At 45.0% G+C, this 16585-nt stretch overlaps 1 protein-coding gene across 1 annotated transcript in view; it reads right to left on the reverse strand.

Annotated features, from left to right (window-relative positions):
• Positions 1–4953, reverse strand: part of LOC142301632 (uncharacterized) — a 64936-nt gene extending 59983 nt beyond the window's left edge. The window contains exon 1 of the mRNA XM_075342653.1: positions 4768–4953. Coding sequence (XP_075198768.1) covers positions 4768–4914 — 147 coding nt within the window. The 5' untranslated portion in view covers positions 4915–4953. The remainder of the gene's footprint in view (positions 1–4767) is intronic.
• Positions 4954–16585: the final 11632 nt, after the last annotated feature.

Here is a 16585-nt window from a genome sequence, read left to right on the forward strand (position 1 = left end):
TGAGTGTTCCTGCAACTTGAACCGACAACCTCTATAGCTGCAAGCAGCAGCTAAACCTTTGAGCCACAGTCTCTGGTGCTATCAAGGTGGAACATTTACTTCAAGATGCATTGCAGACTTTGACCTAGAGATACATTGTACAGAGCAGTGTATTTCTATGTCTGGTATTTTAGAGGGAGAATAAAAGAGAAATTTTTTTTCTTATTATAAAATTACTACAAATTAATAAACAATCTTCTCTAAATATTACATTTGCTGTGTTTCTTTTATGCGTTTTCCTTCTTATTTGATGCATTTTTGGTGTAGATGTGAATCCGTGTTTTTAATGCTTTTTTAATAGAACAGATTTTGCGCTTAAACAGTTAATTTTTTCCCTGTGTTTTTTTCAAGCTCCACATTGAAGCCCATAGAGGAATAAAACACCAAAACCACACAGTTCCGCAGCGTCTTTAGACATACAGCGGGCGTAGATTTTATGAAATCACATCCACTTTGCTTGGATATTTAGTCTGTGTTCACATGTACATCTGTTCCTTTTTTTTTTTTTTTTTTTTACACAGAAATTTTGCTTTGTTTAACTGTTGAAGCAAAGTGGATGTTGTTTAAAAAAAAAATGTCACCCATTGTGCGTCTAAAGACATCACTGAACGCTGCGTTTTTTGTGCTTTTTTTTATCTCTACAGACTTCTATGTGGATATAAAACGCATGTAAAAAACTGCAGTTACTTTTTTAAGTGCAGAATCAAAGCTTTTCTGTGCTACACTGTGTGCAGAATTATTAGGCAAATGAGTATTTTGATCACATGATACTTTTTATACATGTCCTACTCCAAGCTGTATAGGCTTGAGAGCCAACTACCAATTAAGTAAATCAGGTGATGTGCATCTGTGTGGTGTGAGGAGGGGTGTGGTGTAATGACATAACACCCCTATATAAAGTGTGCCTAATTATTAGGCAACTTCCTTTCCTTTGGAAAAATGGGTCAGGAAAGTGATTTGACGGGCTCTGAAAAGTCCAAAATTGTGAGACGTCTTGAAATTGCCAAACTTTTGAAGCGTGATCATCGAACAATCAAGCGTTTCATGGCAAATAGTAAACAGGGTCGCAAGAAGCGTGTTGGGCAAAAAAGGCGCAAAATAACTGCCCATGAATTGAGGAAAATCAAGCGTGAAGCTGCCAAGCTGCCAAGATGCCATTTTCCACCAGTTTGGCCATATTTCAGAGCTGCAACATTACTGGAGTATCAAGAAGCACAAGGTGTGTCACACTCAGGGACATGGCCAAGGTAAGGAAGGCTGAAAAACAACCACCTTTGAACAAGAAATATAAGATAAAACGTCAAGACTGGGCCAAGAAATATCTTAAGACTGATTTTTCAAGGTTCTATGGACTGATGAAATGAGAGTGACTCTTGGTGGGCCAGAGGGATGGGCCAAAGGCTGGATCAGTAAAGGGCAGAGAGCTCCACTCTGACAGCAGCAAGGAGGAGGTGGGGTACTGGTATGGGCTGGTATCATCAAAGATGAACTTGTGGGACCTTTTCGGGTTGAGGATGGAGTGAAGCTAAACTCCCATACCTACTGCCAGTTTCTGGAAGACAACTTCTTTAAGCAGTGGTACAGGAAGAAGTCGGTATCGTACAAGAAAACATGATTTTCATGCAGGACAATGCTCCATCTCATGCATCCAACTACTCCACAGCGTGGCTGGCCAGTAAAGGTCTAAAAGATGAAAAAATAATGACATTGCCCCCTTGTTCACCTGATCTGAACCCAATAGAGAACCTGTGGTCCCTCATAAAATGTAAGATCTACAGGGAGGGAAAACAGTACACCTCTCGGAACAGTGTCTGGGAGGCTGTGGTAGCTGCTGCATGAAATGTTGACCGTAAACAGATCAAGCAACTGACAGAATCTATGGATGTTAGGCTGTTGATTGTCATCATAAAGAAAGGTGGCTATATTGGGAGATGAAAAATATTAAGCTTTGATATCTGAGTCTTTTGGGTTGATTGAGAACATAGTTGCTGATCAATAATAAAAAAAATCCTCTAAAACACAACTTGCCTAATAATTCTGCACACGATGTATAAAAAAACACTTAGGCTATGTGCGCACGTAGCGTTCTGTCCCTGCAGAAATTTCTGCTGCGATTTGAACAGCACACGTGTGCTTCAAATCGCTGCAGAAAGAGTCCGTAATGAAAAAAACAAAAGGCCGATTTCATGCGCTCTGAGTGCAGCCCCTCGCATAGACAGAGCGGGGGATGCATGCAGAGCGCACGGAATAAGTGACATGTCACTTCTTAAAACGCAGCGCTTCGGGCAGCAGTTGAAGCGCTGCGCTCTAATACGCCACATGCGCACGTCTCCTGCATAATCTTCATATATTATGCTGGGGACGCAGGACGCATGCAGTTACGCTGTGGTGCAGATCGCAGCGTAACTGCTTGCAAATACGCAACGTGCGCACATAGCCTTAAAAATGCAACTTCAAATCTGCACCTAAAGCACATCACATCAGGGGAAAAAAGCCTAAAACATGCCGCAAAAATGCAATAATAAGAGGAGGTTATTATTGCGTAGTGTGGTGCAGGCACCTGCAGAAAACAAAAAAGACATTGTTTATGCAACGTCTGAAGACGGCCTTATAGGCACGAAAAGCTACATGTCTTATAGTGAAGTGACATATAGATGAGAAAGTTCTGGCTGCTACAACTATGAATGAATGAATGAACAAAAATTAAATCCAAAGGTACTGACTAGAGATGAGCAAGACACACAGATGACGTTGCATCAGCTCTAGATAATCAAAAGCCGCCCCGGTGACGCTGGAAGGCAAGAGATTTGCAGTTACCCATCCACACAATAGCTACTACTGACCTGGACTCTGGACCGGAGTCCCGTGAATCGATGTGCTCATCTCTAGTCCCAACTGTCATAGATACAGCAGGCAGTCCAGGATTTAGGTCTATGCCCTGCTATCTTAAGCATCTGCTGTCCCTCAATGCCACCCCCCCTGACATCTCCTCCTGCCAGGATGGAAAGAAATGTCAAATGAGTGTGGCTTGGGTTGTCGCTAGTTCGCAGCATAGTTTGTCCTTCTTTCTGTTTTTCCAAAGTTGAGAGGTATGCGTTTATTGCCTCTCAAACATTTCACAGGTGACCGTGTTCAGCTCATGACCTGTGACATGTAACCTATCCTATCAGTTGACCCATTTCTTAATACATCAAGTGACTTGGGCACTACATAGTTTGAGCTGCCGGTCTAATCTTAATCTGTCCACCTTGTGCTAGTGATATTATTCCATTTTTTTTTATATATATATAATTTCATGTAATTACTCAACATCTAAGTTATTTTGTGCTTTACTTGTTGCCTGTTTACAACCTATGCAAGGATCTCTTGATTTGTCACATAATACATAACTTCTAGACATATGACCCAGGTGTAATACAGGTGTATAGAGATCGACATCAGATCTGTACACTGCATATCCTGGCTGCATCCATAGTAACCAAATACAGACCTGAGTTATAAATCATTATGACAAAAACGTAACGACAAAAGATTATTTTGCCGCCAATTCTGTTTACTAGTTCTTCTATGTTTTAGAAGATGTCAGCAGTGGCCTCCATGATAAAAATCAAATTATGAAAAATATTTTTTTTAAATTGCACATTTAACTAAATCAATGTGTGAAACAAATAGTTGAATATCTGGACATATGAACACGGGGCTATAACCTCAACTTTAATGACAAGTTCCCTTAGAGCTGTCAATACACAGTACATTAATTTAAGAAGATCTAATATGTATCTGGACCCTCTGGAGAAAAATGAGCATAAGAAAACCATGCTCCTTAAGAAGAACCTCTTTTAAAAATGTAAAAATAGAACAATAACAGCAAACTGAGCAACACAAAAAACAGGGAATTACAGGGGATTACTAAAAGAAAGATTTAACAACTCCTAAAAATACTACTAATAATAATGGAGCTTTCCAGACTTCTACTGACTTCAGAACTGCTTTGGTCTGTTAATGTTGTCTCCGCACAATAGCATCAATTCCTGATTAACCTACAGCAGTGATCCCCAAACTGTAGCTCTAGAGCCACATGTGACTCACGGACCCGTGACGTGTGACTCGCGGATTTGTGATGTGTGAATCGCGGATCTGTTATGTGTGACTCGCTGGTCCGTGATGTGTGACTCACTGCTGTCAACCAGCTTGGTGCATTAGCACCAGGAATACAGCTATTAAGAGCAGATCTGTAGATGGTGACTTGTAGGTAACCCTGCACAGAAGACCAGATGTGAATGGGGGTAATATAGGGTAGCCTGGATCTTGGTATACTGCCTTGGTGTGATTTGTGATTTTAGTGGAAAATTTTGGCTGTCATTATATCGTTAATGGGGGCTCTGAGTGTCACTACTGTGAATGTAATGGGAGCTAGGTGTGGCTCGCAACCCTCTTTCATAGCTGGATGTGGCTCTGAAGGTCACAATGGTTGGGGACCTCTGACTTAGAGGAACTCTGATTCTAACACGTAACTTTATGCAGTACAACACATTACAGCCAGCAAACAAAAATGTAAAACATTACACCCAAATCTTAAAAATAATATTAAGAACATCTTACCAACAATGAAACAGAAGATTAAAACCTTGCATGGCTCAGCTAATGTTTCGAAAAGCCAGACAGCTTTACCATATAGCTATACCCAGCAGGTTATAACACCTATATATAATGCTATACAGTTCTCACCGTGCTGGCGCTGACACTGTCTATCTCCTGCTTTCCCAGGAACCCCTCTGTGATCTTGATGATATTGGGGAACGCATTTTTGAAGGTGGTCACATATCCTTGAAGACTAAATTCGGTTGAAGTCCACTCAAATTTAGCAGGATCCATTTTTCCAGGTTGCTGCAATTTGTTGTCAAGTACACTGAGGTCATACTACAAAGAAGAATGTGAGCAGGAAGTGTTCTAAAATAAAAACCTGCAAATAGGTGGAGTGCTCTTTATAGTAACCCTTTCTGTTCTGAGATACTCACAGAACCAAACGTTGGGGAGTTTAAAGTGAACCTGTCAGGTGCAAATTGCACCCAGAACCACGAGCAGTTGTGGGTGCATATTGCTAATCCCTGTCTAACCGTCCATGTATACAGTAGCATAGATAAAGAGATCTTTAGAAAAAGTATTTCTAAAGATCTTTTATCTTATGCTAATGAGCGAGGGCAGTAGTCTTCTGGCCGTTTGGCCAGGGAACTAACGGCCCAATTAGTACACCCCTGTGGGTGTGCTAATATGCTAATGATACGCAGCGTCACAGGATGATCTCACTCACCTTTCGGCTGCCATCGCGTCCGACGCTGGATTTCGGCTCAGTGTGCATGACCCCGGAGTTTGGGTCATGCCCACTATGAAGCCAGGCGTACGCGTCCTGAGTCTGACTTCAAACTGAAGTAGTGAGCATGACCCAAACTCCGGGGTCATGCACACTGAGCCGAAATCCAGCGTTGGGCAGCGATGGTGGCGGAGAGGTGAGTGAAATCATCTTGTGATGCTGCGTATTCATTAGCATGTTAGCACGCCCACATGGGCATACTAACATGCTAATGGGGGTGACTAGCCAGGGGAACTAACGCCCAGAGGACTAGTCCCCTCACTCATTAGCATACTATAAAAGATCTTTAGAAATACTTTTTCTAATGATCTCTTTCTCTATGCTAGTGTATACAGAGATGGTTAGGCAGGGATTAGCAATATGCACCGAGAACTGCTCGTGGTTCTAGGTGCATATTGGAACTGACAGGTTCACTTTTAAGTCTAATTAAAAATTATTCTGTTTTATTTTTCAGTCATATTATGTTATTGTAGTGCCCCTGAAGCCATCAGGGTGCTACAAAGTTCTGCATCCCCACAAAGGATGCAGGGCCTACCCCCTAGGGCCCCGGGAGACCAGTGCCGGTAACACCAAAAACCCAGGTAATCCTAGTTTTCCCCAACAATCCCCCATACAATGGTACTTAGCTAGGGTCGGATCTATAGATAGCTGCCTAGAGATGGATCCAGTCAAGTCGACTAGTTGACCAGGTGGGAGGGGCAGACTGTGGAGAGCAGTCAGTGTGAGTTGACTGTAGCAGGAGAGGAGTGAAGGTGGAAGCGAAGCGATGTCCTGACTCGGGTTGACAGTGACCTGGTACCCAGGAGAGTAGTTACCAGTGGAGTACGGTGGAGTACCTCCGGAACTACGCACCGATGGGGTACAGGAACCTAGGACAGGAAACAGCTTCAAGCTGACCTGTTAACACCTGCACAGTGAGGGGAACATCAAGGACCTCGCTGACCCTAAGAATCCAAAGACTCAATAACAAAGGGAGAACCGGGGACAGGACCAGAGACTCCAACCCCACAGGGTTCACGCTACCGTCAAGCGGACAGAAGTGGACAAACCATCGGACGGGGACCCCCAGTTGTTCTACGCCATGGGGACCCATTTACCAGAGACAGGTGCAGGGGAAGAAGGTACCAGAGTACTAAACTGGCACTTGGACAAAGGGGACCTGGAGGTGAAACCAGCCTGCCTCGGGTAACCTGTTACCAACAACCAGCAGTGAGTAAAAACCAGTTGCACTATAACTCTGTGTGGACTACCTTCTTCCGACGGCCGTCACATCACCCATCCTCTGGGGCCCAGCCCTTCTTGCGGAGGGCCTACCATCCAGGCTGCAATTAACACCAGCCCCATTAGTGACATTCTGCAGCGGCGGCTCCAAATATATAGCCACAACACCGCAAGTGGCATCACGTATGAACACTAACTTAAATCCCCTGTAAATACACCCCATTACAAAAAGGGACCCAGGCACGGAACCGGGCAACGGTCACCACCGTGACATTCCCAAGAGAGACACTGCCTGGGACCGAGTACCCCATATCCCTGGGCGCGACAACCCCTCATATTATTTTGTGTGCAGTCACTGATTAGCCCTCTTCACCTACAGTTTTTTCACTTTGTAAGAAGGTGCTAAGACTAGGTTCATATTGCAGCTGAGTTCTGTATTTGTAATATATTTTGAATAGTACCGCTAAACATTGCTCAAAATTACATACTGTACATCTGCAAATATTGTCATTAGTTAAAAAAACTGTATCATAAGGAAATACTTTTCCTATAAGTTACTATCAAGAGGTATCAATAATAGCGTCAGACATTGTGGCTGCTATGGGATCCATAAGTCGGCGCCTCCTCCCTTGCCATGCAGATACTGTTGAAAGCAATGATAGAACAAGGAGCCATCAGTTCTCCCTGTACATCAGCACTCTAACATCTACTTGCAGCTGGCGCAATGACATCACGACATAGTGCCCACTGTGCTGTGCTTCAGAACGCAATCTGCATAGTCTGGAGCAGCAGGGGAAAGTGGAGAGGTAAGTACTAGATTAGAGCTGGACTGACTCGCAGAAAACCGGGATCGGCGGGTCCCTGCTCTCTTTTTAAAAAAAATCCAGACCTGGTCCAGAATCCAGCTCTCATATAAGTCTATGGGGATCAGAATCCGGAGATTAAAAATGGTGGTAGAAAGGATAGAGGAATGGGAGCACAAGCGGTGGACTTACCAAGGCTCCAACATGGCTGTACGCTGCTTCCAGGCCTTGCATTCACTTCCTGGGCCGCTAATTACAGTCAGATGCGCCCCCACCCTGAGTGTCAGCATGTGAGCTGACTGCATCCAATCACAGGTGTCAGGACAGACGGTGGGCGAGGAAAGCAGTGTAACTGCAGGAGCCCATACACTCTAGCTATACCGTGAGCCTAGAATGTATGAGCTGTGTATCAAAAGAAGAGGAATCGCATGTGGCTTTATATAAATTTATATATAAATTTTTTTATAAATAATTATAAAAAACAACATGCGGTTCTCCCCAATTTTGATACCCAGCCAAAATAAAGCCCAACAGCTGGGGGCTGGTATTCTCAGGATGAGGAGATCCAAAAAATATCGGCTGGAATTGTCACATCCTCTAGATGTGACAAGCCTGGTGCTTTACATGGCTCTTCCCGTTGCCGCTGGTGCGGTGGCAATCGGGTTAATAAGGTGTTAACAACAGTGCACAGCTGCTACTAAACCTTAGATTAGTGATGGCACAGGCATCTATGACACCTGCATCATTAATCTGTAAGTGAAAGTAAATAAACACAAACACCAAAACAATCCTTTATTTTGAATAAAATATAAAAAGCACCCTCTTTCACCACTTTATTAATCCCAACACACCCTTGCAGGTCCGACGTAATCCACACGACGTCCTGCGGCAATTCTAGCTATGCTACATCTGAATACCACAGCAAGAGGCCATAGAGTAGCATGACTGCGCGCTGTGAGTGCAGAATGAATATGCCAGCATGAGCGATGACTGGATGCAGGCAGATGCCATCACACAGGCTGGGGGCACATCTGACTGCAACCAAACCAATCACAGAGGCCAGGCTGGCCGGTGGGGGGGGAAGCAGTGCATATGAAATGAGAGATAGTGAGAGGCCCAGGGTGGCCACAGGAGCAGTGTACAGCAGTACAGGAGCAGTGAACAGCCGGGCCGGAGCCTCGGTAAGTATGAAGCGCTCGTTCCTTAATTTTTTTAATTTCTCGAGTGCTGAATCTGAATCAAACACCCGGAATCCCAGGCCCGGGTCCGGCACCTTTGAAACTGTGTGGATCTGGACTCTTAAAGTATGGGTCCTCCCATCCCTATACTAGATTTCTATTTATTTTTTTTGAAGAGGTAAGTACTCCTTCACCCCTGGGCGATTTTCCATTTTATTTATTTATTTATTTATTTTTCTTCCCCTTTTTCTAAAAGAGCCATAGCATTTTTATTTTTCGATCAATGCAGCTGCATTAGGGCTTGTTTCTTGTGGGGACGAGTTGTACTTTTGAATACCTCCATTCATTTTACCATATAGTGTACTGGAAACATGAAAAAAAATCAAAGTGTGTTAAAATTGCAAAAAAGTGCAATTACACAATTTTTGTGGCGCTTTTTATTTACCATGTTCACTATATGGTAAAACTGACCAGGAAATATGATTCAGTACAAGTACGTAGATAAAAAAAAAAACATGTATAGTTTTGTTTTCTTTTTATTTAAGTGGTAAAAAAGAATTGGAAATTTCTAAATGAGGAAAATTTTGCTTGTGTCGCCAGTAAAGTTTTCATTTTTTGGGATCAGAGGCTGTGTGAGGGCTTACTTTTTGTGCCCTGAGCTGACATTTTTAGTTATACTCGTACCATTTGGGGGTAGATACAATGTTTTGACCGCACTTTATTGCATTTTATTGCATTGCTGCAGCATTCCAAAAAATGTAATTTTGATTTTTTAAAACATTTTTTTTACTGTTTATAGTATTTAATAGTCCTTTTAGGGGACTTGAAGCTGCAATCATCTGATCACTTGTGCTACACATAGCATTGCATCATGTATTGCAGAAAATATGATCATATGAAAGGACAATCTGACAATCTCCTATGAATGCTGGCTTGCAGCCAAAGTTCACAAGAAGAGTATTATAAGGGAGAGAAAAGGCGCAATAGGGTCTTACCCGATATATTGGGCAAAATCATAAAGAAGTGATGCACTCACCTGATCGGGTTGTGCCAGTCACAACTCCTTTAACAGCAAAAAGTGAGCGCCCAAGCGGTCCAGCAGCAGTCCTGTTGCACAAGTGGAACATCAAATGAAAAAACTGGAGAAAACAGGTTTTTTGCCGGGCTTGAAGACCACAGACATTGATGTCAGAACAGATGATTCTTTTATTATTTCATTCCTACGCGTTTCGGAGACCCCAACTGTCTCCTTCTTCAGGGAAAAAAGATCACCAATTTAATCAGTTCCAAAAAGCCCTCAATGTCCGGCGTAATCCATGGACCTCCAGCGTCACTTCCAGCTGTGCTGCATGGAGGTGACAGGAGCAGCAGAAGACACCGCCGCTCCTGTCACCTCCACGCAGCTAATGAAGACAGCCGCGCGATCGTCTGAGCTGTCACTGAGGTTACCCGCTGTCACTGGATCCAGCGGTGGATGCAGCGGTGGATGCAGCGGTGGCCGCGGGTAACCTCAGTGACAGCTCAGCTGATCGCGCTACTCACCTCAGTTGCTGCCTGGAGCTGACCGGAGCGGCGGTGAGTAGCGCGATCAGCTGAGCTGTCACTGAGGTTACCTGCGGCCACCGCTGCATCCACCGCTGGATCCAGTGACAGCGGGTAACCTCAGTGACAGCACAGCTGATCACGCGGCTGTCTTCATTAGCTGCGTGGAGGTGACAGGAGCGGCGGTGTCTTCTGCTGCTCCTGTCACCTCCATGCAGCTGAGCTGGAAGCGACGCTGGAGGTCCGTGGATTACGCCGGACATGGAGGGCTTTTTGGGGCTGATTAAATTGGTGATTAGGGAATTTGTTTGTGTTTTTTATTTCTAATAAAGGATTTTTTCGGGTGTGTGTGTTTATTTACTGTAATTTACAGATTAATCATGGAAGGTATCTCGGGGAGACGCCTGACATGATTAATCTAGGACTTATTGGCAGCTATGGGCTGCCAAAAACTCCTTATTACCCCGATTTTCCAACGCACCAGGGCAAATCGGGAAGAGCCGGGTACAGTCCCAGAACTGTCGCATATAATGTATGCGGCAATTCTGGGCGGCTGCTGACTGATATTGTTAGGCTGGGGGGCTCCCCATAACGTGGCACTCCCCATCCTGTGAATACCAGCCTTCAGCCGTATGGCTTTATCTGGCTGGTATTAAAATTGGGGGGACCGCACGCCATTTTTTTAAATTATTTATTTATTTCTAGACTCCATAGTGACACGCCCACCGGCTGCTGTGATTGGGTGCAGTGAGACACCTGTCACTCAGCGTGGGGGCGTGTCTCACTGCAACCAATCATAGGCGCCTGTGGGCGGGGAAAGTAGGGAATACGAAATTGTTTAATGAGCGGCCGGCTTTTTCAAAATAGTAAAAGCCGCCGCAGCAGTGTGAATGCCGTGAAGCGCTGCGCCGGGGATCGGTGAGTATGAGAGAGGAGGGGAAAATGACCGACAGACTGTGAGAGAGGGACAGAGATAGTGACGGACCGACAGAGAGAGAATAGAGACCGAGAGGGAGAGACCGACTGACAGAGAATAGTGATTGACAGATATTGTGACACATCACTCGTTTCCAGTGTTTGACTAGCTAGGTCGTTCTGCAGGTCCGGATCGCTGTTGCATCGTTGGCCAGGTTTGCCTGTTTGACAGCTCACCAGAGACTCACCAGAGACTTTGTAGCGATCCCGGCAAGGTTGGGATCACTGGTGGGATCGCTGAAAGTCTCAGTGTGTAAAGGGGCCTTTAGAGGCACATGATGGATGGTGAAATCAGCTGTATTGTGCATCAAAAGTTGTGGGCTCGGAGTGCAAGTCCGCATAAGAGGCACAGAAATTAATTTGAAGTACATATAGGTCAAAAGTCAAAAAGGGGTTAATTACTATTTTATATATGAGTATGGGGCCATCATAATATCAACAAGGGGATGTAAGGTGATTATAAAACGTGGGGATCTCTAAGGGCCATTAACTATATATTGGGCTGAGCTGACTGTCAGTAGGGCTGTGTGGGGCCATTATATTGTGAGGAGGGCATTATACTGTTTAAAAGCCATTACATTGGGTGGATGGCCATGTGGGTGCAACTATACTGTGTAGAGAGAGGGCTGTGTGGGGTCTTTTATATTATGTGGAGGAAAATGAGGGCCATTATACTATGTGGAAGGCTGTGGGGGTCATTATATTGTGTGGAGGGCTGTGTACTAGCCAATATACTGTTGGAAGGGTGTGGGGGAATTTATACTGTTTGGTGGACTTTGTGGACGTAATTATAGTGTGTGGAGGACTGTGTGAGAGACATTATTCTGTGTGAGGGGCTCTGCACTGCCATTATACTGAGCGGAGGGCTCTGTGGGTGCCAATATACTGTATGGAAGCCATTATGCTATGTTGAGGGCTGTGTGGGAAACATTATACTGTGGAGGGCTTTGTGGGAGCCATTATGTTGTGTGGGTATCATTATACTTTATGGATGTTTGTGTGAGGGCAAATATTTATTCAATAATTTTAAAAAAGATATGTAGTATTAAAACCATATAGAATAATTTCCATACAATTATGTGACGCCCTGGCACCTACAGGTGGTCACACAGAATAGGCCCCCGCACAGCACCTTCCGTCACAGGGTTCAACCTTGCCAACCAAATCCTAGTCACCCCCCCGAGTAGGAAAGGCACACCAGTGGGCGGGACCAGGCGGATGGAGAACGCCCACCTAGGGGTCTAGAGAACACGGGGCGGGAAAAGAGTCAGTTGAGTGGAGTCTGAGTTGAAGTTCAAGTGGAGTGGAGCAGGAGGAGAAAGTGCAGTCTAAGATCAGGGGTGCCGGGGTTGGGGCCCCGGTGTATTGGCTAGGTGGCAGACGGTGGTCCGTGTCTGACAGGAGATGGGAAGATGGCAGCCGGAGATCCAAGGTGGACCGGGGCAGGGTTGGAGCCCGCCGGTACCGACACCGGAGACCCGACCCGGAAACCGTGCACAGAGGGGGTACTTGGACCCTGAAGCCAGGACCGGAACCAACGGCCTAGCTAATTAACCAATTGAGGGCAGGATTACAGGTCCTGTCCCAACCAAAGTCCCAAAAGCAGACAACCACCCACAGAAAGGGATAGGGCATCCGCCAGGGCCCGGTAGATCCCATGGGTCAGCGTCAGCGGGCACGGCTCCCAACAGAAGTACTGGAAGCGGACTCCCGTGTTCCACACCAGGAAGTCCACCATATCACAACACAGTGCAGAGGAAAGTGACACAGACCATCACCCCAGGTGAGGGCCCAGAGTACACCCGGCCGCAGCGGCCAGCCACCAGCACCTTGGTTAACCATTGGACTTGTCTGATTTATTTAATCGTGAGTAAACTGAGACTCCCTGGTCTGACCAGGCGCGCTGGCCCCTGCCATCACCGTCCCCTGCACCGAGTCACCAGCCCGGGGCAACCATCCCTACCAACGGAGGGGTTAACAACCAGCTGCCATCCCATCGCCCCCGGGTGCCTCACAACAGCAGCGGTGGTGCCACACTTCACCACACACCGTGGGTGGCGTCACAGACTGACTACAGCAAATCCCGTACAAATACGTCCCCTTTCATTTGGAGTGTCCGTCTGACCCCCGGGTCCGGAGACTCCCTCAAGCCACACTGCGGATCCGGATCCGAGCAGCCCGGCTGCTACTGACGTGGGGCCGGAACAGTTATATAACAGACAGATGTCATATGAAGGTGACCAAAGTGAAATACTAGGTTGGATGGTGAGTGACAACTGGTGTATCAATATTGTAGTGCCACAGATAGTACAGTGGCAATAATTACGAAGCCAGGATATTATAGGGCAAGGGCCTAATATTCTCCGAGGCTTATTACTGCCTGACAGCGGAGGTAAATACACCTTACTGATTTGGGTGCCCCCGCTCCACATCGGCTGAGACCTGGTTGTCCTTACCAATGCTAAATACCAGCACTAACACCCAAAGTGCAGACTGTGCACAGTCAAAGAAGAGATAGATGTTCTTAAATACGTAATGTCATCAAATTATATTCCCGTATCTGTATAATCACAAGACCTATATGACAAATCAGAAGAATCCCCAGTTAGCTTGTCTGCTGGGCTAAACAAACTTTTTTCCAATATCTATGGTCATATAATAATAAATCTCATAACTGCACAATAACAGGGCCTATATGACAAGTTAGAAAAACCCCAGTTTACTTATCTGCTGGGGTAATCAACCATCCCAACGCATTACCCCCCTTGAAGTTCCCAGGGTTCATTAGGGGATATTAGCAATACCTGAAAATGTCCAACAACAATTTATGCAATCTTCTTATTAACTAATACTGGAGGAGATAGGAGTCCTTCAGATTAATCTCTGCAGGGATCTCATTAGTAGAGACAAATGCCTTGTTACCCTCGATGGACAGCGTTCCACCATCTGAAAGCCTAGCCAGTCTCCAAATTTCAACCCCATAGAAAAACTTTGGAGGGAGTTGAAAGTCCGTGTTACCTAGTGACAGGCCCAAAATATCACTGCTCTAGAGGAGGTCTGCATGGAGGAATGGGCCAACATACCACCAACAGTGTGTGCTAACCTTATGAAAACTTACAGAAAACGTTTGACCTCTGTCATTGCCAACAAAGGAGATATAAGAAAATATTGAGATGAACTTTTGTTATTGACCAAATACTTATTTTCCACCATAATTTGCAAAAAAAATCTTGCCCAATCAGACAAGGTGATTTTCTGGATTTGTTTTCTCCTTTTGTCTCTCATAGTTGTGGTCTACCTATGATGTTAATTACAGGCCTCTCTCATCTTTTTAAGTGGGAGAACTTGCACAATTGGTGGCTGACTAAATACTTTTTTTCCCTACTGTAAGAGCTCAGTGGTGGTGGCTGCAGCTTACAGTCTGGTGACAGATTCCCTTTAAACTGCATTTGTTATATCTCCTATACTACCTTATCTCAGAACAGTATATTACAGAGGAATATAGAGTTTTATATTATTTGGTTCAATATTTCCATGTTTACTTGATAATGTAGCAGCATTGTTATTTGGTAGCCCAGTGACTCAGTGGTTAGTACTGCTGCTTTGCAGCGCTAGGGTCCTGGTCTCAAATCCCACCAAGGACAACATCTGAAAGGAGTTTGTATGTTCCCCCTGCTATTGTGTGGGTTTCCTCCCACACTGTAAAGACACATTTATAGGGAATTTAGATTGTAAGCCCCAATGGGGACAGTGATGATGATGGCTGTAAAGCACTGTAGAATATGATGGTGCTATATAAGCAATGCATAATAAATAATGCTGGCATGAAAATCCTCATTATCAGTTTGTCAGGCTGTGTAGACTGTGTAGACAGGTCAATAAATGGGAGCTAATTGACTTATGATTGATTGGCTGAAATCAGCCCATATAAATGATCCATAAGTAGAGAGATTTCCATTGTGATTGATCTTTAAACCTGCCAACTCCCATCAACAAATTAGTCCATTAGTTTATTGCATTATGTCATCACAAAGAAGCTCTAAAATGAACAATTGTGGTTGATGAGTGCCTTTCATTGGGACCTATATGAAATGTAAAGGCTACTTTACACACTGCGATATCGGTCCCGATATCGCTAGTGTGGGTACCCGCCCCCATCTGTTGCGCGACACGGGCATATCGCTGCCCGTGCCGCACAACATCGCCCAGAGCCGTCACACATACTTACCTGTCCGGCGACGTCGCTGTGACCGGCGAACCGCCTCCTTTCTAAGGGGGCGGTCCGTGCGGCGTCACAGCGACGTCACTGAAACGTCACTGAACCGCCACCCAATAGCAGCAGAGGGGCGGAGATGAGTGGGACGTAACATCCCGCCCACCTCCTTCCTTCCGCATAGCGGCCGGGAGGCAGGTAAGGGGAGCTTCCTCGTTCCTGCGGCGGCACACGCAGCGATGTGTGCTGCCGCAGGAACGAGGAACAACTTCGTTACTGCTGCAGTAACGATTTTTAAGAATGGACCCCCGTGTCGCCGATTAGCGATTTTGCACGTTTTTGCAACGATGCAAAATCGCTTATCGGTGTCACACGCAACGGCATCGCTAATGCGGCCGGATGTGCGTCACAAAATCCGTGACCCCAACGACTCCGCATTAGCGATGTCGCAGCGTGTAAAGCCCGCTTTAGAAGGTACATTGAGCCTGCTAGTGGCTGAACAATGCCATGAACATTTAATTGGACCATCCATGAAATATGATTTTCTGATCATTAAAAAGTTATTAAAAGTTATCTGCTTGACATTTTAGCTTCATATGGGTTTGTACAGTGCTGGGCTCATGACCATGACCCCTGTCTTGAGGTTTGACCTCATTATATTGTCAGAACTTTGGATACTTTCATTATGTGGTGGAAAGAGCTTACATCAGAGGGATGCAAATTGAATAAAAGATTAAAAGTCTTTTTTGAAAGCATAAAAAGATCGATACAACAATAATACATCATATTTTATCTTTCCTGATGTTCATGACAGTAATGTCATCAATATATCTCCAACTGATTGAAAAAAAATAAATTGTTTCCAATGGTAAGTGCCGCAGAAAGTCTCATTAGAAAAAAAATAGTACAACATTTCTTATGGAGTAAAACATCCCAATTGAAGTATTCCCCCTTTTAATAATGGGCACAATTAATGCTGGAGCACTATTGGCTGCTGTTCAGGGAAGGGCATTGGGGAAAGGTTTGTAAGCCTCAACGTCTCACAAAGATCTGCTTGTTCAGCGCTCTAAATCTCATCCTAATTCCACTGTGTCTCTTTTATCCGTCCACACAATGACTTATAGAGGGGCACTGATTTCCACAACTTGGAAAATATCACTGATTGGCCAATGTGTGGAGAAAGGTCGGATTTGCATGTAAAAGAGCTTAGTTCTCATTGAAATTCCTCACATGTCCAAAACAG

This window comes from Anomaloglossus baeobatrachus, chromosome 4, assembly GCF_048569485.1.
Source record: "Anomaloglossus baeobatrachus isolate aAnoBae1 chromosome 4, aAnoBae1.hap1, whole genome shotgun sequence".
Taxonomy (NCBI): Eukaryota; Metazoa; Chordata; class Amphibia; order Anura; family Aromobatidae; genus Anomaloglossus; species Anomaloglossus baeobatrachus.